Below are 24,331 nucleotides of genomic sequence, written 5' to 3' on the forward strand. Positions count from 1 at the left end.
ATTAGCCTGACTCTGCCAGAGGGAAGGGGCTTGGATTGTCTTGGAATGCAAATCTCCTAAGAGAGCCAGGCAGCTGGCAGAAGAACTGTGTCTTTGACAAGGTAGTTCACTGTAGGGATGGAAATTCTTGCTTTTCTCTCCAGTGTACCCTAAGTCTTGAAGAGCTGATGTGGAGCACAAAGGACAACCCTAGGATTTGGTTGCTGATTTGAAGCCACTGGAGGAACTGGGTCTCTTGTTCTGTTGCGTGTCCTGGATTCGGATCAAGGGAACACTGACATTTTTGATGATTCGGTGTGAAAGGAGCAAGCTGAGAGTTATCAGCTATAATCCGATTAAGTTTGCCGTGCTGTCAGGGGCTGGCATTGATGGCTGCTGCCTGTGGATGGCGTTCCATAGGCGTGCTGATGGGAGTCTAGCTCTTGATGCTCCCCTTTCTACGCAGCTCCCTGCAGATGTGCCTATGGAAGCAGAACATATTGAGGGCATATGGGGAATGAACCAGCAGATGGAAGGTTCTGTGTAATACTGTGATACTAGCATTTCATATTGGCAGTGGCATCCTGGATGCTCCTTTGGCAATCTAACTCCCTGCCAGTGGCTTGGGAAAATCTGTGAAAGATGACCTAAATGTTCGAATCTTTGCACCCTCGCAGGAGACCCAAATGAAGCTCCTGGCTCCTGGTTTCGACCTGGCCTGGCCGTGACCCTTGTGGTCATTTGGTGAGTGAACCAATGGAGAGAAAATCTCTTTCTCTTGTCTCTGCCTGTCTTTCTGTGCAATGATGACTTTCAAATAAATAAATATTGTTAAAAAGAACTAAATTAGTCACAAACGTCTATTTGTCCCTCCACAGATTAAATAATTATGGATCGTTTTTAATTTCTCATATTTAAAGTTCACAGATATATATATGTTATACCGATTGGTTTCCTCATGGGCAGATTTTCTGGTGCAATGCTTTGCTGATAAATGATAAAACTTTTAAGTAGGCAACACATGGCTAGATAAGGAGACACTGCTGAAAAAGAGAGAAAGACCGAAGAAAGTTAAAACTGTCAAGAAAAGTTGAGATGTCTGGAAAGTGTTGCTGAAACGTATGTGATGTCTGATGAAAGAGTTTTGAAAACCAGGGACTCCGGGAAATCTAACAACCAGTGGGGAGAAAATACTGAAATCTAACAACCAGCGGGGAGAAAATACTGAAATCTAACAACCAGCGGGGAGAAAATACTGAAATCTAACAACCAGCGGGGAGAAAATACTGAAATCTAACAACCAGCGGGGAGAAAATACTGAAATCTAACAACCAGCGGGGAGAAAATACCGTATCTTCTGGAAGGAATCAGCCAGCTCCAAACACAAACTTGGTAAAAGTGGCCCCAAATTGTCACAGTGTTGGAGTCCAATGTTTTAAGCGCATCTTCCATGCTTATTATTTTCTCTGCGCATCTCTGGAGTTAACAGTGGCTGAGCAGAAAGGGCCCCCCACACTGACTCTTATTGTTGCTGGGAAGTTCTGTCGAGCTTTGGAAGCTTTCAGTCAAGCAGGTGCAGTTGGACAAAGCATAGACACGGACTGGCTTTTCCTCTCCATCAGATACTGGCTTACCAAGTAAGAATCAAATTTACTGTTGATGAGGACATAGACTTTCTTTCTTTTTTTTTTTTTTTTAAAGATTTTATTGTTATTGGAAAGCTGGATATACAGAGAGGAGGAGAGACAGAGAGGAAGATCTTCCATCCGATGATTCACTCCCCAAGTGAGCCGCAACGGGCCGGTAAGCGCCGATCCAAAGCCCGGACCAGGAACCTCTTCCGGGTCTCCCACACGGGTGCAGTGTCCCAATGCTTTGGGCCGTCCTCGACTGCTTTCCCAGGCCACAAGCAGGGAGCTGGATGGGAAGTAGAGCCGCCGGGATTAGAACCGGCGCTCATATGGGATCCCGGGGCTTTCAAGGCGAGAACTTTAGCCGCTAGGCCACGCCGCCGGGCCCGAGGACATAGACTTTCAAACACATGTAGATCCTGAGGTCTTGTGTTGCTGTCTTCACACTTTCTAACAGCCAAAAGTGATGAAGAAGTCAGGCATCCTTTATCTTAGCCTCTATCAAAGCATTAAATGTTAGGACCCAGAGCATTGTCCACTGTCTCCAGCCTTTCTAGTTAACCACCACTCCTATCCCTTTCTGTCTTGTCTTTATTTCCTGGATTATACATTTCAAAAGAACATTTTTTGGGGGGGGAGAGGGATCAGGAAGAAAGTCACAAAATTACGACTCTGTAGTCGTGCACACGCACACAGAGCTGCACGCAACTGTAAATCTACGATTCCCGCAATTTCACCATTTCCCTTCCATTTCCTTCCTTTTCCCCCTGAAGCATTTATTCTTGAAGCCCAGGGTGAAGGCCAGTACAGGGCTGCCATGGTGGTGGGGCCTGGACACCGGTCCAACAAATGCAATGTCCTTTTATATAAGAGACCTGAACACCAGGAGTTTTGTTTCCTCATGGTGCCTCAGCACCAATCCCCTGGGAGAGGCTGGGAGCAGGAACAGACCCCAACCATGAGTACAGCTAGCACCCAGACATGGGCCTCCAAATATCGCTTTCCAATGAAATGAACCAGGAATCCATGGAAGAATATCTGATTTCAGGGCTGGAACAGGAACTCTCAAGTAGGTTGTTACAGGAGAAAGTGAGGAAATGCTTACAGATTGGCACAGCCAGCTCGGGTGGCCACCCTCTGCCACAGTATAATCAATCAAAGTATCTAATGACAAGAACACACGCTGTCCTCCCAGTGAAAGAGGAAGCCAGGCAGCTAGAGATATGAATGAGTGAAGCCATTGATAATACGTGGGATGTTTAGAGTCTTTCAGACTACATCTCCACAAAAAAACCTACTGCAAAGAGGCCGAGAGTGACTGCACCACTTTCACCCGCCATTGGAATGAGTGCTGGCAAACGTGGGGAGTGAGATCGGGCTGAGGAGAAGGAGTGAGCTGTGCCTCAGGGCTGGGCCTCTCAGAGAAGCCAAAATCTTATTAGAATGAGGTATCAGATGGCCCCAGATGGAGGGGTCTCGACCAAATAAGTGCCCTCTGCTGCTTGGGCAGGTGCTGCTACCTCCTGTCAGAACCTGGTAACCAAAGGCCGTTTGTGTTTCTGAACAGAAGCTGTTGGCTGCGCAAGATCACAGTGTGGGCAGTTAGCAAAAAGGCAATGACAACTGCGAGTATCAGATTGCCTACTTTCCCTCCAGTGAGTCCATACAAAGCATTCCTTGTGGGGCCAGCATTGTGGTACAGTGTGTCGAGCCGCTGATTGCAATGCCAGCATCCCATATGAGAGTGCATTGGAGTTACAGTTGCTCCACTTCTAATCCAGCACCTAGCTAACACATCTGGAAAACCAGAGGAAGATAGCCCAGGTTCTTGAGTCTCTGCCACCCATATGGGAGACCTGGATGAATTTCCAGGCTCCTGGTTTCAGCCTGACCCAGCCCTGGTCATCATAGTTGTTTAAGGAGTGACTCAGCAGCTGGAAGATTCTCTTTCTCTCTCTCTGACTCTACCTTTCAAATAAATGATATTTTTAGAAAAAAAAAATTTTGTACTATTCTTATTTTTGTGTACGTTTGTGACTGTTTCAAGATTGAACATATGATTTAAAAATTGTGTGTTCACTACACATTAGGATAATATGGTTTAGCTGTGACTGATGGCAGAGACCTGCCCAGTTCAGGGAGACGGAATGGGGTTGCCTGTGAACCCAGACAGCGCTCTGCCAATCCTGTGGGTCTCTCCAAGGCAGAGGACACCTTCTGGTATGTCACTGACTTCCCCTGATGAGCTTGTGCAGTGTTTACATCACTTTGCTTTTATGGATGGGAAGATTGAGCTAGGAGACAGCAGGTTGGAATGCAGTGGTGGAATTGCTGGAATTGCAGGCCTGTTTATTACGCAGTCACTTACTGACTGGTAGACATGGTTCCTTCTCACAAGGCCATCAGATGGCTTTAGTTCTGTGGAAAAATCTAGATCCAGGCTTACCGGGCAAATAGCCCCATCTTTCAAGCTATTTGTTGATTTAAAAACCCACCCGTTTTTCTGACCAAGTGTGCTTCCAGCATTCCTTTGCCGTCACCTCATTTTCTCTGCCGCATCCTGCAGTGCGGCCACACACTCTCCTGACTGCGAGATTGCACTCTGGGCCGGAGAAGCACGCAGGCTGGAGGGCAAGGGGGACCAACCAGGCAAAGGCAAATGGCCTCTAGAAAATTAAATTTGCTCTCATTTTTGCCTCGTTTAGAAAATGAACAAAATGCCGTTCCTGACTACGCAGAATCTCCACTGCTCTGAGCTCTGCAGGCAGAGACCGCTGCAGCTCCCGAGGACTTGAACGCTTTTGGGAAAAACACTGGCAAAGCCCAGCAGAGAGCCGTGGTTGTAAGCGCTCCCTAGATGCGTGTGCTGCTGGGTTTTCCACACTGTCACTGAACACCTCCCAGAAACACACGCAGGAGGTATTTCTCAGCTCCCCAGCTAATAGGTGTAGACAAATGACACAAGGTAGAAAGGCCCAGATTTGAACCCAGGGTCTCCAACACTTGTGCTCATGCTCATTTATCTACTCACATCACCTCTGTCGTCTAAGCAAACACATGAGTTAACTCAGTTAGAATCCAGAAGGTTAATCCAGCCATTGTAGGTAAGTTGATGGTCTCACTGGAAACTCTGTGTTTCCCCCTAGAGCTTTTATGCTAAGTGTAAATTGACTATGTGCTTAGGAATTTACCAGCTCAGACAGACTGAAACAATTAGACGGGAGGCCAAGAATGAGCCAGCGAGACAGACCCCAGGCGAGAGAGCTGACATTCCTTTCAAAAGCTTCCCTGTGTATCCTTTCTCAATAGGCTGAAATCCCAGAGGTTTGCCTTGGCTAAACCACTTCCTCTCAGAAGTGTCCGGCCCCCGAGGGAGCCTGGGATTTGTAGTCTTGAAATCCGATGACCTTTCCTAATCCTTAACTGGACTCCTGGCTCAAGGCATGCAGTGTCGATTTCAGTAGCTTTCTACATGATGAAATGCCCAGTGTGCTTTTTGGCAAAACGTAAATTCTTCCTGGCTGAAAAGTAAAGCCTCTCTGTGTTTGGCAGAACTGGTCCCCCCACCTCCATCCAGTTGTCTCCTGTCCACCTCTCTCTGCCCCCTGGATACCAACCACCTTCTCACACAGCTGGCTGTCTCTGGAGGGTCTTTTGGACCCAAGCCCAGCATTGCTATGAATGGTGAGGGGCGCCTCAAGAGACAGCCCCAGTCAGGGGTGGGAGCAGAGCTGGGCAGTGGCGAGCCATGCTTGTGGCTGCTTCCCCCACCCAGAGCACATTCTCCCAAAGGGTGCTTTCTCGGTGTTTACAAGATGCTTGTTAAAGAGTGGGTGGGTCTGAGAGGGATTCGAATGTGAAACCAGTTCACAGATGTCTCGCAGAGATGCTGTTTCTGTTTTGCTAGTTCCCCACTGATCAGTGTCATGGCCTGGTTTGGGGCGTATTGGGGGGGAGGGCACACTGTCCCGTAGCGGCTCCCCTCAGTGTCTTTCCGCCCTAGTGTTTAGGACCCTCCTGATCTCACTGGATCTCAACTGGCGATGGCCCATCTGAGCATCCAGTTGTCATGCATTAAACAGGCACTCAGTATGTACACTTGTTGTTCAATTGCATGCAGGTACTATTGGTTCTGGAAAATGCTGACCATTTTAAGTGTTCTTAAATTTATAGCCTATCTTGGGCATTAAAACTGTTTCTAGATGATTGAAAATCTTAGTATATGTGCTGCCGAAGCGAGCACAGATGATTGAAAATCTAATTTCCTTTGCTTCCCTCCTCTCTCCCTGTCCACCCCTGCCACTATTCCATAGCCTGAACTTGTTGCTCATTTGTTCAAGTTCAATCCACAATGGGAATGTATGAAGGAGACAGGTGCTTTAGGAGGTGAGTAGGTCATGAGCATGGATTCCTCATGGATGGGGTTAGAGTCCTCTGTCAGAGACCTGGGAGAGCTGTCCTGGCTTCTCTTCTCTGTGAGGATCCCATGGAAAGTCACCATCTATGCAAGGAAGCAGCTCCCCAGCAGACATCAAATCTGCCTTAATCCTTAGGACTTCAGAACTGTAACACATTTCTGTTGGTGATGAGCCATTCATCTCCGAGAGTTGGTTAGAGTAATCCGCCAGAACTCAGACAACCTCCTGCTCAAAAGTGCTGCTGGCCTCTGCCCGTGCTGTGAGGATAAAGTGTGGCTTCCATGAGATTGGTCACAGCCCTGCTACACTGCTTGGCAGGGCATAGCTGTATGGTCTGTTAGGCTCTGTAAGTTTCAAGGTGCAAGATAAAGTGACTGAATAGGGCAAAGAGTGCCTACTAACCAGGAGCAAGTCTAAATTGTACTGTGCTACTGGGTGTTCTCTGTGACTCATCCCTTAGTATCCTAGAGCTGTCCAAAGCACTTTATATCTGACATCACAGCAGATTAAATGTCAGTCCTCCCTTCACAGCCTATGAGGAACAAACATTGTGGTCCAGCTTCTGAAATATGGAACAAGTCACTATGGCATACATTCTGGGGACCAACTGTGGGTCAAGTTTCAAGACTTTACAGAGGCAATGAACTGATGGCAGCGTTTGAATAGGACAAGCAAAGAAATCTCATAAAACGGTAAACATGACTAGAGCATCCATTGCTGCAGTGGGCACAACCATGGGTCTTTTCTACGCCCTAAGGATGTTCACTAGGTTTCAAGGTGGATACCAAAAATTCTGAGCAGGGATAGAGATTTGCAGAAGAATCCCATCCACATTATCCTTAAACATGCCCGCGTCCTACATCAGAATGCCTGGTTCAAGTACGGGTTCCTCCACTTCCAGTCCAGCTTCCTGGCGATGTACGCTTTGAGAATCAACTGATGGTGGTTGAAGAACGTGGGTACCTGCCACCACATGGATGGGTGGATTGAGTTCTAGGCTCATGGCTGCAGCCTGGTTCAGCCCTGGATGTTGTAAGCATTTGGGAAGCAAAACATCTCTCTTTGTCTCATTACTGCCTTTCACATAAACAATAAAAATGAAAATAAAATCATCAACAGCTATGAATCACAGTAATTTCGCACCTTTTGCTGTATTGAAGTATGTGCATTTGAAAAGTTCTTCATAATCCAAGAGACAAATAGAGACCTTTCCCTGGAGAAACTGAGGGTCAATGAAGAAACAGAGTCCGTGGTTCTGATAGAAGAAGGCACAATTTATTTAGTAAAATTATTTTACAACATAGTCTCCATTGACAGTTGTCAGCTTAGCACTTAATATAGTTAAAAAAGTCATCGGTTACCTGCAAAATTATATATATTTTAATGTCTAAAAATATATTGCATATATAGAGCAGGAAACTCCCTCGTCTCCACAAGGGCAGGTTGGGTTGGCTATCAGAGCTGTGACGATTGCAGTACTGTTATGTACAAACATCTCCAAAACATTTACGCGTGAAATGATCGCCCTCTCTTGCTTGTACAAGCTTGTTAAATAACCAGTGCTTCTTTTCCCAGGAAGTCAGTGACTTGAACGCCCTGTTTTCTTTCCAGCAATAGTCACATTATGCTTTAAAAAAAAAAGCTATAAAAAGTACAAACAGCCCAAATGTACAGATTGACAAAAGATGTACAAATTACATTTAAAAAAATAACAACGACTGATTTGATAGTAAAATTGCATTTGTGACCGAGGTCAACTCGTTTATTTATTCTTTTTAATTTTAATTATTTACTTTTAATACTGTGAGATATAGGAAAATAACTCTGCATAATTTATACAGTAAGTTGCCTTCTGATTGGTTGACCCTGGTCGGATGGTCTGACAAACGCACAGCGTTTGCGAATCTGCTTATGTTTAGAAATCCCTGTGACTTTTCCAAGTTCTGGGACCCAATGTCATCATAGAAAAAATAGTTATTTCTCTGTCTTTCAGAAATGTCTGGATTTGTATTAAAAATTCTTAGTTCATATTTTGACTATTTCTAGAGAGAGTGGTCAGCCGAGAGCATGTTTCCCACCGAGGAGAATTTTGTAATGCTCATGGCTTCTTAAATACACACACAAACACACACGCTCAGCTGTTCTTTCTTTCAATTTCCAGTTGGGTGAAAACTTCACTGGCCTTAACAACCAATGTTCCAGTTACCGTCCACTGAATTAGATCCCCCTAAAATAAGATTACCAGCTTCTTACCTCTATTTCCTTAAGTCTCAAACAAGAACATGGTGGGTAAGTTCCCAACTCTTTATTGTACTGAATCTTACAATGACGAGACCCGTGTGCTGATAAGAAACTGCTTTGGTCATAGAAGTATAAAGAAAAGACAACTTTTTTCTCAGAACAATAGTATAACCATTCCAGTCATCAAACAGTCAACTCATAAGATGAGAGGAGACTGAGAATCCAAACTGGCATACTGGCCCACAGAATCATTCATTTCTTTGTTCAGGTAGAGGAAGCAAAAGTTACCGACGTTTTTTTAAAAAATTGCTTTTAAAGAGCAAATACAAAGGTTCCATCCAATAAGAAAGAACATATCCAGTTTCATTTTCTCTTCAAGGTCACGTATGTCCTTCGAAGTCCAAATTATCCAGGAAGTGCGAGGGATAGGGCTTCGGCCAGACGACTCCCAGTGACTAAGCTGCTAATAGTAGCTGCCTAAGTGTGAAGGCACGTGGCTGTTAGGATGGCGGGGCACGTTGGGACTGGGGTAGATTCCCCCTGTTGGGGAGGTCCAGTATTGTGATGCAGCTCCAAAGAAGCTGGAAGAAGTGACAGGCATGGAGGTTGGGTGAGGAGGGACAAAGTTCACCTTTTGCTGGTGGGCATGGTAGGAAGGCATGTAGGAGATATCAGAGGGGTACTTGTACATGGAAGACTCGGTTGGGTGTGGCTGCAGGGCCTGGGCGATGCCATGGAAGTCAAATTTGTAGGCATACCTTTTGCCATGCACTTTGGTCATAATGTTTTTATCGTAGTAGTATCGGAGGGCCCGGCTCAGCTTGTCGTAATTCATGTTGGGCTTGCTTTTGCGCTCCCCCCAGCGCCTGGCCACCTCATCGGGGTCCGTCATTTTGAACTCTCCGTTGGTCCCCTCCCAGGTGATACAGCTGGCGTTGGCACTGTCGGAGAGGAGCTCCAGGAGGAACTGCCAGAGCTGAATCTGCCCGCTTCCTGCAGGTGATGAGGCAGACAGGAGGAAACAGAGCAGTTCAGCCTGGAGAAGTCAGAGTCCCCTTCCCTAAACCCCCGGCTCCTGGCACGCATTGTGTGAACCCCTTTGCTTCTCCTATGCTCAGAATCAACTGATTGCTCTCTTAGCATTTACTAAAAACAAGAAAAACTGACATCTAAAATGAGACATACATGGTGACATTTCTATCCACGTGTGTCAGGTGGAATAAGTAGCATATCTGCCTCTTCAGACCATTGATGGCTTCCTTGTAGCGAGGACATTCGAAATCCTTTCTTCTAGCTATCTTGAAATCTGCACTCAATTATTCACCATAGTGTTTGTCATGGAGATGATCATCATAAGCAAGCTTAGACGTTAGGAGGATCTGCTGTGAAGCCTGCTATGTGCAACCTCGGTAATGAACTTGACCTTGAGAACTTGGGCAAGCCAGCCCTCTGCACCCCCTTGGGAAAGACTTTGGACTCTGACCGTCTACAAAAGTCTAAGTGTTGGTCTAGTCTTCACTAGTCATGAAGCTGCTGAGGCATTCCCTGTCAGCAAAGACTGTCACAGCTCAGCAAGAAGGTGCAGCACAGACTCAGCCGATAGGACCTGCATGGTTCCCTAGGAGGGGTGCTGGTGTTTGGCCATCAGTTCTAGACTCTACGGAGACCTTGCTCAGGGAAGGAAAGGAGAGAAACAGGTGGGAGGTGGCTTCTCTCTACCTGGCTTGGACCAATCAGGCACTTAGGAACCTGTAAGGTGAAAGTGACAGGCACTTCCTGGAGATGAGAGGTATAGGCCTCCTGGCAGCAAAGGGCCTCCTGACTCACGGTCTTATGGGGGCGTGGGTTAGAAGAACTCAACTGGGAGTTACTTTACTAATGAACTCTTCAAAGACACAGCCAAACCTATTCTATCTGAAACTTTTCCGAGACACACCTCTTGTCAAAGATGGGAGACCCAGCAGCTCTTTCCCAAGTAGTTCCTCACTGTGTCTCACAGGAGGAGCTAGCCAAGAACCTGCGGAATTGTTTCCTATCTTTTTCTCCCCATCTTTCCCTCCTGAAGTTTGTACAATCCCGTGTTTGCATTCCAGAGACTTCCTCAGCTAACTGACATTGCCCACTTGATACCTAGTCCTGGCCTTTGTGGGCTGTACAGTTTTGGGTGTCCACTACTTGAAGACAAGACATATTATTCACCAGTTGGTTTCTGGACTTAGAGCAGAAATCTCTGCAACCTTACAAAGCTATAGAGCATTCCAGAAGGAAGGGCTTTACACTCACCAGGGTTGGCTAGACGACTGCTGGTAGGACCCAGGATCTGATAGGGATCTAAGGAAACAAAAAAGGAAACTTTCCATCAAGGGCTTATGCTTTTATCTCGGTGCTGCGGGAAGAGCAGATTTCATGAAACTCCACTTTTTCATAGACCCAAGGTGCGTTACTTGAAGTTATGGTCTCCATCACATTAACTACAGAAACAGTATGGAACAGTAATGATGTGTGTTTTCATATCTCAGTTATAAACTTTGTAAATTTCTCAGCCATTACCTAAAATAAAATGACAAAAATGTTTGGGAAAGGCTGGTGTTGTGACACAGTGGGTCAATCTGCACTCCATTTCAAAGGGCTGTTTAAATCCAGCTGCTTTGCTTTCCATCCAGCTTCCTGCTAATGTGTCTGATAGAGCAGTAGAGGATAACTCAAGGTTTGGGTTTCTTGCCACCCATGTGGGAGACCCAGCTGGAATTAAAAGCTCCTGACTTCTAATTGGACCTGCTGTGGTTTTGTGGCCATTTGCAGAGTGAGGCAGTAGGTAGAAGATTTCCCTTTATTTTTGAACTTCTGTCTCTGGTTCTATCTATGTCACTCTGCCTTAATAAAATAAAAATGGGTCTTTAAAAAGTAATTGGTCAGCCAATAAGTTGAAGGAAAGCTTATTAATGGGTTTAAAGACAGACTTATGACCACAGGTCTTTAACAGTTCTATATAATACTAACACACAAATCTCTGTTTTTCTGATGTAGCATAAAAAAACCCCCACATGCCTGGAAACCAAGCAGCCTTGGTTCCAACCTCCATTGTGGTATAAACTAAATAATTATTGGAGAAAGTCTGGAATCAGCTTTCTCATCTGAGAAATGATTGGGTTGAACTACTGGATCCCTCAGCTCCTTTCTAGTGCAATGCTCTGTGATTTTAAGCTTGGAAATGTTAAGTCTAACCAGAATTTATAGTTTAGCTATAAAATCACTATTCTTAAGAAGTCAGTTTGCTTAAAATGTACATGATTATTTAGTTGTAAAATATGTCATGGCAATATTGGCTTAGGTGAGGCTTGTCTGCATCTTTGCAATGGAGGGAATCGTAGAGGAGACCTGGATTTCATACGGCCAGTGTTTTGCATAATTTTGCTGTTTTTTACAATTATGATGTTTTAAATCGCTATAATTTTCAGGCTTTTACTCGGAGCCATGAATGAAGAGTCCTTAAGACCATTTATTCACCTCTTTTTCATCTATACTCTAATGCTACAGCTAGATGACTCTTGGCAGGTGACATCTGCTTCTGCAGTTTTTGAGGTTATTAGCCAACACTCCACATCTGACTGAGTTTTACCACCAGCAAGCATTTTCTTGCCCTTCCTGTGTGATTTTCTGCAGGTGGAGACGAAGCAGATGGCTTGTTCTGAGCCTAATCTGAACTGTTATCTCTATTGAGCACAGAGTGAAGCTGGAGCTTGGGCTCCTGCAACACAGCCCTGCTTAGGTTCATGAAGAACCTTTGCCTACAGTGAATGGGGAGCTTCCCCAGGGAGTGAACTCCGGAGAGGGAGCTGGAGTAAGACTTCAGAGAGGCAAGCTTTGGTTCAGACGGTGGAATTGAGCTCCACTAGGCAGTAAACACCTGGTCATTTAATTTTTTTGGAATTTAAAGCGTGTCAGCCAGACAGAAGAGCTGTCATCTGCTGGCTTATGTCCCAAATATCCACCGCAATTGGGGTTTGCAAAGGCTGGGTTCTCAAATCCAGGTCTTCCACATATGTGGGAGGAACTCAGGTCCACAGTGTCTACCGAGCTAGGACTGAGAGACAGAAGCTCAGAGCTGGACTGCAGGCATCTTAACTGTTAAGCCCAGTGTCTACCCTGTGAACTTCCCAGCCTTGCAGCAGAGGTGTGGCAGGTCCAGGATGGGGCTGCTGCACAGTCCTACTAGACCAAGAACTCACTCAATTCTGCTCCAACAGCAAAGATTTCTAGGCCCACCACAAAACTCTTCTGTCTTAAGGGTTAAGCAGTTGCATCATTGGGTGAGGGTCATTTCCAAAGACATGCTGATGATTTAAAGGTTGGAGAGAATTTGGTTACTGCTCCAGCACTCTCATAAACCAGCTGTGTGGCTTCTGGCAAATCACTTCATCTCTCTGCCCCTCAGCTTCTTTCTTTTACAAAGTGAGACACTAGAACATTTAAGCTCTAAGATCTTTCACCCTTGATATTTGATATATATATCCACCTAATTTTCAGTATCCCTTCATTCACAGATCTGCTACAGAGGCAAATAGAAATAGAAACTGTCTTTGAAAAAAAAGAAAAGATGGGGCAGATACCATTAGCCTGCGGATTCATGTCCCAGCTGTTCTGTGGCTGATTCACTTTTCTGTTAATGTACCAGGGACGGTGGGGGAAGATGGTCAAAGTGCTTGGGCCCCTGCAATCCATGCGGGAAACCAAGATGGAACTTTGGTTCCTGGCTTCAGCCTGGCCCATTCTCAGCTGTCGTGGCTATTTGGGGAGTGAACCAGTAAATGGAAGACTTGTTCTCCCTCTCTGTCTACTCATTCCTCTATCATTCTGCCTTTTGAATAAATAATTGAAGCAAATCTTTAGAGAAAGGAAAGAGAGGTGATATATGCAAAGCAGTGTAAATCTCCCATAGTTGACCATGTGGACTCAACAGCTGCAGCAGAAGCAAAGAAGAGATGGTGTGTCCTGGTCAGGTACCTGGTTGGGGCCGTTGCTCGGCATTCTTGCTCATGGTCTGTGCTCCTCCGAGGGGAGGACCTGGAACAAGAAGACAAGGAGTACAGTGAGTATACAGACAAAGAAACATCTGTCAAAGGCCCTCCGGAGGGATGACAAATGCTCCTGCATTCATTCTCTCATCCACTTCCCGCTGACTCATTTATTCCTTTTATTTCATAAACACTTTTGTAGAATCTGCTATGTGCTAGCTCTAGGTTGAGGCTTCAGTAATGTGCAGGAAGGTTTCTTGGTCAAACTGACACTTTAATGGAGAAACAATGATAAACAGATTTTTTTTTAAAAGTAAACTAAGAGTCTAGCCTGTCTGCTGGATTTGTTTTTAAGTTGGACATTTACAGAGGCCCTTAAGGAGAAGGTGACATCTAAGTGAAGATCACCTGTTCCTCATGAGCCTGTTTCTTGAGTTCCCCTTCATGACGTCTGCACCATTTCCACTTTAGAAGTGTGCTGTTTTTCATGTAGCTGCAGGCTTGGTCTTATCACTTCAACACACTCCACGTGCAAGACTGGTAGTGACTTGGTTGTCTCAGGAATTGGAATCCATTAGCGGATGTTTGATATAGTGATGAAGACATCACTTGGGAGACCCACATTCTATATTGCAGGGCCTGGGTTCAGGTCCTGACTCTCTCCCCAATTTCAGCTTCCTGCTAATGTGCACACTGTGAGGCGTCCATGATGTTTCAAGGAGTTATGTTCCCTGTCACCCACATGGAGACCTAGACTGAGTTCCCAATTCCCACCTTTAGGCTGATTCAGACCTTGCCACTTCAGATAAACTGTCTCTCAATTTTTTTTTTAAGTCTCATCATTCACATGTTCCTTCTTACCTACTTAGAAGCACTTTCTGCCACACATCCCACATGTATGGACCTATAATCCTCACTGCCAGACATGCAGGTCTTCTCTGCCTATCCTTCCAGAGCTAACGCAAATGGCAGCAATCCACAAACCCTCCGATGATAGCCCCAGATAAAGGATGTTGTGTGTGCCCAGTTTCTGTCTCTTGAGTAAGGAAAAAGCCCGTGCCTGACTCATCTATGCGAGTCTCTCACTGCCAAGCTCTGTGTGCAGAGTAAACAAATAATACATATAATTGAAATGGGTCTGGGTTGATGTTTGGATGTTAATTTGCAATCCCAGACTCATGCTTGGAAGCATTCTCTTTACCACTCATTCATATGCTTGGCATCCTACTTCCCAGAGACAGCAACACTGATACATTCTGGTTGAGGAAGCTCTTCGAGTCACCCCCTTTCCGTTCTCTCTCAATGCTCTCTCTCTCATACTGGGTAGACTTCCTGATTGGTTTTGACCTCCATCACTTCCCTGTCAGGTTCTCCTACCACCTCATTCTTTCTTGAAATGGACACAGGGACAAGGGTATCGTCAAGCTTTGACAATTATAGGAACTATGTCATAGCCATTTACCCAAACCTAGTGTCCTCGAATATAGAATTTTATCTCCCAAATCCCTCATACTTCAATGACGCTAACACCAAGTGCAGTGAAACTAACCCAGAGGTCTAAAAGGAAATCCTCTATTGTCTTCCAAGGAGTGGCTTTCAAGGACAAGCCCCCAACAGCAATTCATTTTGCTGTCTACTCAAAAAGCCTGGAGGCAGATGCCCATTTGTATCTTCCTCTACCACCTGACCCTGATTTTCATCCTATCCTCATAAAAAGTGCTTTCTCCCAAAGAATGGTATGGCATTACTTACTTTTGTTGATGCCAGAATTCATGTTATTGCCCCATCCTCCTCTCCTCACTGGGTCGTAAGAAGGATCTGATGGAGAACAACAAACAGAGGTGTGTTAGCCTTGCACGTTTTTCAGACAGCCTGCATGAAGATGATCTCTCTGTGACTGGGAGAAATTCAATCTATTCATTTTGAAATGCTACTAATTCCCAAAGTATACACTCCCATTGGAGTTGAGGATGGGACAATGGAGGGAACTGAACACTCTGACTTTGAGAAGGTTTCAGTCTTTTTCAAAAGCCAAAGTCAGGAAGAAACCTGGATTTGAAGTCAGGAACTTGGCAGGACTTCTAGCACTGATGCCATTAGGTGTGACACCTTAGGTGAATCCTAAAAAAATCTACACGACTTATTCACATCATGGCGTTATGGAATGATCACATCAGATGCCTATGTATCTTCTGAGAAATAGTAACACAAGGTTATAAAGAAAATATTTGTGTGAAAAATTGCTTATGCAACTCTGAAGAAACGGGGGATGTCTGGATGGAAGTTGTGATGGGAGGCTTTGCACCCTGGGCCGTGGACAGCAGGCCCCTTCATCAGCCCCCATGCTATGGGCTGTGATTCTCAGAGCGGTGCTCACACTCCAGGTTGTGTTGGGTCTCTCATGTTTTCCTGTGGCTGGAGAGTTGCCTAGCCCCGATGGCCACAGAACAGGGAATTAGTCCCAACTCATGGCTGGGCAAAGGGCAGAAACAAGAAACGCACGGAGGGGAAGCTGCTTTCTATCTGCAAGAGACCAAGTTTTGCTGCCAGGATGCCCTAGGGTGCATGTGATACCAAACTGTACCTTGAACGAGCCCACATGCTTCCATAGCCATGCCCAGCACTTGCCTAACTGGCTAGGACCTTCCCTTACGTGCTTGTGTCTGCTCTGACTCTCGGAGAGACACTGAACAGGAATAGCAGAAGGATTTAAGGATACAGAATTATGACTTTCAAAGTCTTTCTACGAACAACAAAGAAACCATAAAAACCATCCTAACAAATGGAGCACAAACCTCATCAAACAGCATCCTGATGGGCTGAAACACAAACCATCCCCTTTGGGCCTGTCGGAGCCTCACAAACAAATTAGAAGAAGGCCTGGGGAGAAGGTGGACTCATCCCATGGCCTCATTGTTTCTGGCTCACAATAATCCAAAGACAGGGACCGTTTTCTTGTGGAAAAATCCACGTGCAGATGCACATTCCTCGTGGCTCTGGAAAAGCCAGTTCAGTTTGTAAATTACAGTCTTTAGCCTTGGCATGAAAAGCAAAACAGAATGGGAGGCAGGAGAACAGAGTGGGGGGTGGGGCCGCAGGACCGGGAAGGGGACAAAAAGGAGAGACGTAGTTTAGCTTCTCTAAGTAGTCTGGTTTTATTTTTCCTTGACTATTTCTTTTCCTTTCAGAAGTCCTCCTGTAAATAGATTCTTCTGCTTGCTTCAAAGCTAACCAAGCAAACATGGAAGACCACCTTGTTTACAAGCTTGAAATGGGGTAGCAGGCACTGATGGGCACTTTCAGAGAGGGATGCGGAGTTTATGCCAGGCTGGAGCAAGCACCTGGAAGTTGTCAGAAAGTTTTCTCTGAATAGAAGCAGCCTGCAGGTGAAACCTCCAACCTCCATTTATCTGGGACAAATTTCTACAATGTATTGTGTGTTTTGGTTTCCAAAGAGTTCATGGAAAATGCATATTATGAAAAATCTATTCATGGGCTTCAAATCTTTTATTTTTGTGTGTGTACCCAAATAAACATATTTTTAAATTTCCTTTCTCCATGGGCTTTGTAAAGTGTCTCCACAGACAGGGTGTGAAGTAATAGGTTTCCCCTCTTTGCATTTAGATATGAGATCACTGGGCCCGGTGGCGTGGACTAGCAGCTAAAGTCCTCGCCTTGAACAAGCCGGGATCCCATATGGGCGCCAGTTCTAATCCCGGCGGCTCCACTTCCCATCCAGCTCCCTGCTTGTGGCCTGGGAAAAGCAGTTGAGGACGTCCCAAGGCATTGGGACACTGCACCCGTGTGGGAGACCCGGAGGAGGTTCCAGGTTCCTGGAATCGGATCGGCGCAGCACCGGCCCGTTGTGGCTCACTTGGGGAGTGAGTCATCGGACTGAAGATCTTCCTCTCTGTCTCTCCTCCTCTCTGTATATCTGACTTTGTAATAAAAATAAATCTTTTAAAAAAATAGATATGAGATCAGCAAGCTTGTGAGGAAATGTGGTCTTATGTCCAAGGCCGTGTTGAAGGCAGTTAGACAAGTTTCGTGGCCTTGGTGACACTCACAGGGGAGACCAAGGGAGGCTTTGAGTCTCTGGTGGCACCAGGTAACAAGGCCTGGTGGAGAATGAGCTCACTGAGTACCTGGTAATGGAGGTCATTCTTGCACAAACATAGCACAGAGTGGAATCAAAAGCAACAAACTCAAGCGAAAGAAAAAGAAAATCACTCAATCCCTGGAATCAGTGTATGTGTTACCGGAAGCCTGATTTGACATCATTCTTAGAGCACTGATAAAGCATGTCTCCCATCCATCCTTTTGCTCAGTCATCGGTCCATGGAGGGCTTCAGGGCGCCTGCGCGCTGCATGAGCGGCTTTCAGCACAGTCACTTTTTTTCCCATTGTCTACCCTGGCCTTCATTACCATTGTCTTCTTGGTGTTTCTTTCTCATTTAACTGTAGCTCCATGGATAGAGCACGCTTGTGAAAGTTATGGAACACAGGAAAGAGAATTCCTTTTTCCCACAAAGAGTGAGGGATCCCTGGGCTTTCCTGTCACTCTCAGGGAGCAGTCAGGGTTTGATGACTTGAAGTCGCCTGCTCAGGGAAAGTGATAGCCCCACCTTTTCCGCATTGCCTCAGGGCCCACAGTGGAATGTAAAGCTTTATCCACACGTACTACAAGGCCCGTGTCAGGCCAAACCGTTGGCTGGGAGGACTTACTTGAGAAGTCCCCACCAATCTTAGAGTTCTGTAGGTGTGAAAGGAAGTAACAGAATCAGGGAGGCCACCCAGTGATCAGTCTGAACTGTGTGCTCACTGTGAAGTTAATAGAGCAATAAACAGCAACGGGCCATGCTGGCGTCCTCGGCTGGCATGGGGCAGTGAATGGAGTCACACAGCAGCAACCACAAGCATCCCTCTCCTGTGCTTTGAAATTACAATCTATTCTCACAGAAAATCCTACCACTGGCACTGGAATTCACGAACAACAGCCTGGACTCCTTCACGATGAAGCTCAACAAATGCATATTAGAGGTACTGGGCTTCCTTGGGCTAAGGACTCAACATAAGAGCCAAGTGAAAGCCAATGTGAAGATGCAGGAGATCAAGACCAAGAGCTCAAGCGTGGCCTTCTCAGAGGGCTGTAGAATCAAGGCAGCCTGGCCAATGGTGCCTGGCAGGGAACTGGCTTCCACAAATGTCACACACCTAAAAAACATTCAGCCCCAGAAACCTGGGGCCATTCCAGCACGTACACCTTTTCTCCCTCCTTCCCTCCTCTCCATCCTTCTGACTTGGCTCTACTTCTTAGTCTTCCTAATTAGCTAAGCTAATCAACAGTTCATTCACGTGCACTGTTAAATGTCTGATTTTCCCGCCTGAACACCAGATGTGCAAGGGCAGGGATCCAGGTCATGATTTCTGATTTGTTCTAAGTCACGAGGGCAGTGCCCAGTGTGGAGCAAGCATCAATCAGTGTTCGAGGAATGAGTGGTTCAATCAACCCAGCATTTTATTTCTTGCTAAAGGTACAACAACGCCTCTCCTTGTCCTTTTTTATCACCAGTTGAAGAGAATCCAGAGATCCTGTGCTAACTCTTCCCCCTTTGAACTGAGCCTCCAGTGGAGTGAAGCCTGGAGTTATGGGAGCATGACCATACAGACCTGCATACCCTGGAGACCGAATCATCCACAAGGGGACCTCAAAAAGGGTTGGAAATGGAATTAAAAGATATGTTTGTCTTGCTGCAAAAAAAAGTTTGAAATCCACGCATAGCTTTTTTATAGTACACATTTTTTTTCAGGAACTTTTGGACGACCCTTCCCATGAATGGATCTCATATTTTTTGGCACTCAAATAAGCTTATCTTTTAATTCCATCTCCACAAACTTTGCTAAAGTACCCCTATATTTTCAGGACAGAGGCTAAAAAATTCTCTCTTGGCGGGGGTAGTCAAGGACTAGATGCCACTCCCTGAATTGGCCCGCAATATCTATCATTTCAACACAGGTCATTGTGGCAATGAGTATTTGTTCATTTTCCTACTAAAAGTCAGGCAAGAGGAACTTTCGCAGCATGATCAGGTCTAGTCTCAGATGCATAAATAGAAATATGTCTATAACCAACATGGTAAAACTGCACCAGGAGCTAACCCAGCTTATATTCAAACAGAACACTCTCCCTCTAGGAGCCTGATGCTGACTGGATCAGCGTCTCAGCCCTGCAGGAAAAGACAAGCTCCAGGTAACAGTTGGGGTGCTGTGTGCAGAAATTGTAGCCTCTGGGCTGAGTGCATGAGTCTCAGAAGGTGGTTGACCGCTCTGTCCTCAGGCATCACAGCCTGAGCTGACAAACTCACTTTTGACTTGAGTGGAGGCTGATGCCCCTGACTTTCCAGCACAGCAGATGACAAGCCTCCCTGTGATTTCTTTTGCAGAAGAGTCACCCGAGAGCTTTGCCTTGAGTTTCTTGCTCCAGGCAGTACAGAGATCGGCTTTTGCCAAAGCAAAGAAGCCTGAGTCTCATTGTGGACAATCATGGCATTGGCAGCCATTGTGGAGAACTCGGCCTCACATATGTGACGGCCTAAACAGTATCTCCATTATGCAATGCTCCGTGTGGCTGAATCTGACACTAACCAGCCTTTTGGCTTCCAAGGGAGCCTCCCAGGGTAGGGAAATGTGAGCGTGGAGAAGTTTTCCTGCAAAGTCCCTGTTGGAAAGGGAAAGCTTTCTCTGGACCTGACCTTGGACACACAGACGCGTACCAGAGCTCACTCAGCTTGCAAGTAAAGCTTCAGGCTGATTCTAGAAATAGGGCCAGGGGCTCAGCAAAGAGATCCCTGTCTGCTCCGCTGTCTCCCACTGGTTGTGTGAGGCCCAGACCAGCCAATATGCGGCTCTCCATGTTGTCATGACCTCACCCGGAGGCTAACGACGCGGTGACATCGGCACACAAAAGCCTCTCTCTTCGTCCCCTATGACACTTGGTCTCCCTCTCGATGACTTGGTGGAAAAAAGACAATTTTTTTTTTTCCTGAAACCTCTCCTTCAATTTCTGGTGGCTGCCGAGACGGCTGGCAGAATGTACCCTGTTTATCCCCAGGAAGCCCAGTTGCTGAATACAGACCTTTTACAGCTGAGTGGGGACTTGGGTCACCAGCCCCAGACCTCCTTTCTGGAAGGAGTCAGGATGCCAAGGACAGAAGCTCACAGGAGTGAGGGCCCCAGATCTCATATCCTTGACTTCTAAGGAAAGGTCAGGCTCATCATCTAAGCAGGTGAGAGTCATGTTGGCCTTGGAGGCCTGTAGGATTGGCTACCGCTTGAGCCACACTAGCCTAGAAGAGGCTCTGAAAGCCCTCTTGCTTTTGAGTCCTCCTGTCATCCACGGGGCCTCCTCCCAGAGGGGAAACAGGTTCTGCTGGCCACGTGTCCCACTCAGATCGCTTCCCTCTAAGATCTCTGTCATGCTGGGCCTCATGAACTCCCTCTTTGCCACCATCTCTGTGTCACCCTTGCTCTTGGTCCTACCAGAGGGCATGTGAGCCATGATTCCCTCTTGCCTGAAATCACAAAGAAACTGTACTAGAAGCAAGTATAGCTTATGCAGAATTTAAGACCCTTGATGAACCTTGCGGTTATCTTTAGGGTTGCGATATGACATGGCATTTGGGATCACATAGCTCTGCTGTCCACTCAGTCTCTCTGAACCCTGCTTCTTCAAAAGGCACTGACAAGGGCGAGTGTTGTGGCATAATAGATTAACCACTGCCTGTGCTTAATTCCGTTGCATACCACTATAGCTTGTGCTTGAACCACACTACAGCTGCTCCATTTCCAACCCATCTCCCTGTTAATGTGTCTGAGAAAGCAGCAGAAGTTGGCCCAAGTCTTTGGCCTCTGCATCCACATTTGAGACACAGAAGAAGCTCCTGGCTGCCTGTTTTGGCATAAGCCTGCCCCTGCCACGGCGGCCATTTGGAGAGTGAGCCAGTAAGTGAAATACTCTTTCTCTCTCCCCTTCTCCCTAACTCTGCCTTTCAAATAACTCTTTAATAAACAAACACTATTAACAAATGATTTAGCAGATTGCTAGGAGTATCAAATAAGCATTGGATAAATGGGAATTTTAAAAAGTTGCCTATTCATTCAGTCTTGCTTGTATCTTGATAATGCCTAATTTGGTAAAAATGAGTTTTAGATCTCACAAAGCAAGGGCTTGAACAGGAAAATAAGCCAAGAAGACAGGTGTTGGCTGCAGGTGGAGTCCTGGGATATGGAACTCCATGTTCTCCGACAGGTTTCTTCCCCACTGACCCGCTCCTGGCTGGCCCTAAAGCTCAAGGCTGAGGCCTCAGCTCACTTCCACTCACTCTCCAGGGGCCATGTGGACTTTGACCGGCTGGCATCTTATGTCCCTAAGAGTCACAGAGGAACTGCGCCATCACTAAAACCTCCACAGGGGGGAAGCAACCACAGCTTTCCCCAAACTTGAAAGCTATCAAAACACACACACACACACACACACACACATCCTGGATCAGATTGCCTTTACTCAAGGATCTTGTCCTAGAATCCAAACACAACCTGCCCTGCTGTGTGGAGTATAATGGAGACACTGTTTAAGATATTATATGTGCAAGAGAGAGAAAAAAAGCCAGACAAGCAAAATACTTGAAACAAATGGATTTCTTTTTCAAATATGAAAACCATGCAGTTAAGTGGCACACTCGCCAGGAATGGCCTTGCCACAGTCACGCAAGGCTCACTGCTTTCATTCGTTGTTCTGTGGGCTCCATGTCTAAATGACGCAGATGTCTAAAGGACCTATTTATTTTGATAAAGCCTCAAAGTGGGAGTTTTGAGCCAGCCTTATGTGGAAAAGCAATTCATACTGACTAGATTAATTGGGTATTTGCCAAAATTCCCCTTCACATTGACCCTCATGGATGCAACTAAGCTGCATATTTCTTGGGTTAAATCTGCCTTTGGTTTAAAAGGATTCCAGGTAGGAAAAAGAAAACATAACAGTTCACTTAGGTAACCAGCCTTGAGGAGAAATGCGAGGCGGTCTTTTCTCCATGCCCCCTACTCTGTGGAGAGCGCTGGGCTCACCCTCTTGTGTTGTAATGTTCCAGGCTAGTAGCCTTCTCTCTGGGCCAGCCTATGCCTACCTAAAAACTCAGTATTCACATTCTTCACTTGCAAAGTTCTGCGGGGCTCACTGGTGTGCTGTCTTATGTGTACTTCCATTGACTTGCCAGTCGTCTAGTGGAATTCATTGAATTTCTTTTCTTTGCTAGAATGCAATTTTTTAGAAGGGAGGCACTGTAGCCTAATCACCTTTGCTTTTCCCCTATAATTGATTCTCGACCTCTTGTCCCAGCCACACCTGTCGACTGGATTTAATTGGTATTTTATATCTTGCAATGTAGTCATTTATTCAACAAAATTTTATGGACTATCCACCATTGTGCTAGACACATTTATGTGTTGTAAATACGATCATAGCCAGATAAACACCCTTTCTCTGTGAGGCTTACATTCAAAAGACGTAGTGAACTACACTGTACGTCACATGATGATGAATGTTAGGGAGGAAGGAAGGTAGTGCTGCAGTGGGAGGGCTCTGCTGGAAACACAAACTTGATGCAAGGACTTTCTCTGTCTGAAAGTACAGCTTTCTGTAACTCCATAGTGTTCTCTTGAAAAGTGACCAAATCACGAAATAGCGCTCTCACAACTTGCAGGGTAAGTTAGTTCCTTTGGATTAGTTCTTTATCTAGTGAGAATTGCTCTATCTTGAAATATAGAAAAGGTAGCTAAACAAACAAGCAAATTGAAAGGGTCACTTTAATGTTGGAATAAGAAATAGTGAAAGGTGGGACAAAGTTCCAGTCAGTAAGAGGCAACTGGGGAGGAGCGTTGTGGTGCAGTGGGCTCAGCGGCCACTCGGGCTGCCTGTGTCCCATATTGGAGTGCCCAGGATTGAAGCTTCCTAGCCAGCTTCATTCCAATGTGTGCTTGGGAAGCCTCAGATGATGGCTGAATGCCACCCACATGGGAACTCCGAATGGAATTCTTGGCTCCATGGCTTCAGCCTGACCTAGCGCCAGCTGTTGCAGACACTTGGAGGGGGATAGAGCAGATGGAATCTCTCTTGGTCTTTCAAATACATAATTAAGCAAATAAACTGTTTAAAAAAGCCAACCAATTGTTGCCTATTTGGAGTGAATCTATGATCTTAGACTTGGATTGATTTAGGATTGACATTCCAGTTAAGAAATTTAAAATCGTAATGCTTGCTATGACTTGCATATTGCCTGTAGAAAAAGACAAACTTGGAGTTACACAGGGAGAGGTGGACAGGAGAGCTCGTTCTGAAGAAAAGCCCATCGTTTGTGGTCTTGCAGGTGAACGCAATATCCTCAGCTCCTGAGCCCTGCATCTGCACAGTGGTTAAGAGAAAAGGAACCACCAGTTTCTGGTAGGCAGCCTGTGGCCTCCTCACACCACAGTGGCTCCCTTGTGGACTTGAAGGGACCCCCAGCATTATCCGAGCCAGACATGCAAATCAACAGAGACCTGGAAGCCCAAAGCTGCAGTGACAGCATTTGGTGGCCTTGTAAGAATTTTAATAGACATTGGAAATATGACTCATAGCATCAAAAGTGCCTTTCTCTAACTCTTCTGGGACTCGGGGAAACACTGATAATTATTTTGCTGGCAGGCCAAAGATTTTTTTTAAGATCAAAGACTTTTAAAAATTATATCATAAGTACTGTTCATCACATCAGAACAGTGATCTATAAATTTTATCAAGTATGGCACTGTCTGTGTCGTGGTTAAAGACTTCAAGACTTTCATGGAATAAGATTCCATAATTTCTCTTTAATCTATTCCAAACAGGGAAACGGCTCACTGCAAAGAACTGTGGACTGGAGGCTGGGAGGTGCTGGTTTACCTTCTGGCTCTGCCAGCAGTGGGTGGTATGAGCTTAGGCAAGTGACTTAATGTCTCTGAATCTCAGTCTGTAACA

At 45.8% G+C, this 24,331-nt stretch overlaps 1 protein-coding gene across 2 annotated transcripts in view; it reads right to left on the reverse strand.

Annotated features, from left to right (window-relative positions):
- Positions 1-8,573: 8,573 nt before the first annotated feature.
- Positions 8,574-24,331, reverse strand: part of FLI1 (Fli-1 proto-oncogene, ETS transcription factor) — a 120,274-nt gene continuing 104,516 nt past the window's right edge. For both annotated transcript variants that reach the window (XM_058664116.1, XM_004593285.4), the window contains exons 6-9: positions 15,037-15,102; positions 13,274-13,333; positions 10,553-10,600; positions 8,574-9,262 (exon numbers count right to left, since the gene is read on the reverse strand). In XM_058664116.1, coding sequence (XP_058520099.1) covers positions 8,733-9,262; positions 10,553-10,600; positions 13,274-13,333; positions 15,037-15,102 — 704 coding nt within the window. In that variant the 3' untranslated portion in view covers positions 8,574-8,732. The remainder of the gene's footprint in view (positions 9,263-10,552; positions 10,601-13,273; positions 13,334-15,036; positions 15,103-24,331) is intronic.

Source organism: Ochotona princeps, chromosome 4, assembly GCF_030435755.1.
Source record: "Ochotona princeps isolate mOchPri1 chromosome 4, mOchPri1.hap1, whole genome shotgun sequence".
NCBI lineage: Eukaryota > Metazoa > Chordata > Mammalia > Lagomorpha > Ochotonidae > Ochotona > Ochotona princeps.